At 37.2% G+C, this 366-nt stretch overlaps 1 protein-coding gene across 3 annotated transcripts in view; it reads right to left on the bottom strand.

Moving 5' to 3' along the window:
• Nucleotides 1-366, bottom strand: part of LOC125503932 — a 41,345-nt gene that overhangs the window by 555 nt on the left and 40,424 nt on the right. For 2 of the 3 annotated variants that reach the window (XR_007281174.1, XM_048665102.1), the window contains one exon: nucleotides 35-182. Coding sequence is in view for 2 of the 3 variants with exons in the window: in XM_048665102.1 (XP_048521059.1) it covers nucleotides 35-182 (148 nt within the window). In the remaining variant the exon portion in view is untranslated. Of the gene's footprint in view, nucleotides 1-34; nucleotides 183-264; nucleotides 361-366 lie in introns of those variants that run through there. The other variant, XM_048665101.1, reaches the window with a different exon arrangement.

The following is a 366-nucleotide window of genomic DNA, read 5'->3' as shown; positions in this document are numbered from 1 at the left end:
ATATCTTCTAGGACCAGGAGTTGAAATTGCTTACCTAAAACCGTTAAAGGTAGAATGATGTAGGGGGAAATGTGACCACGATAATCAGTGTTCATTTCGCAATGCGGTTGCACCATGTAGTAGGGATAAGGGACTTTCTTCTCGTGAATGTAAATGGTGTTGGGCCCGTACGAATGATCGTTCTAAAATCAATTTAATCCCTTTTATTGCAAGCATATTTTTAGGTACGGCTGAATTATTTGTATTATTTATATTACCACTGACCTTTGAGGGGATTCCGAACATATCCAGGATTCTTAAAATGCACTCTCATATAGAACAAAAATAAACATAAACGTGCTTTTCGTAGAGCGTATTTTTGGGTTT

The sequence above is a fragment of the Dendroctonus ponderosae genome, unplaced genomic scaffold (assembly GCF_020466585.1).
Source record: "Dendroctonus ponderosae isolate FM_Combo_2020 unplaced genomic scaffold, Dpon_F_20191213v2 Dpon_F_20191213_3, whole genome shotgun sequence".
NCBI classification, from domain to species: Eukaryota; Metazoa; Arthropoda; class Insecta; order Coleoptera; family Curculionidae; genus Dendroctonus; species Dendroctonus ponderosae.
This window is presented reverse-complemented; position numbering and strand designations above follow the sequence as displayed.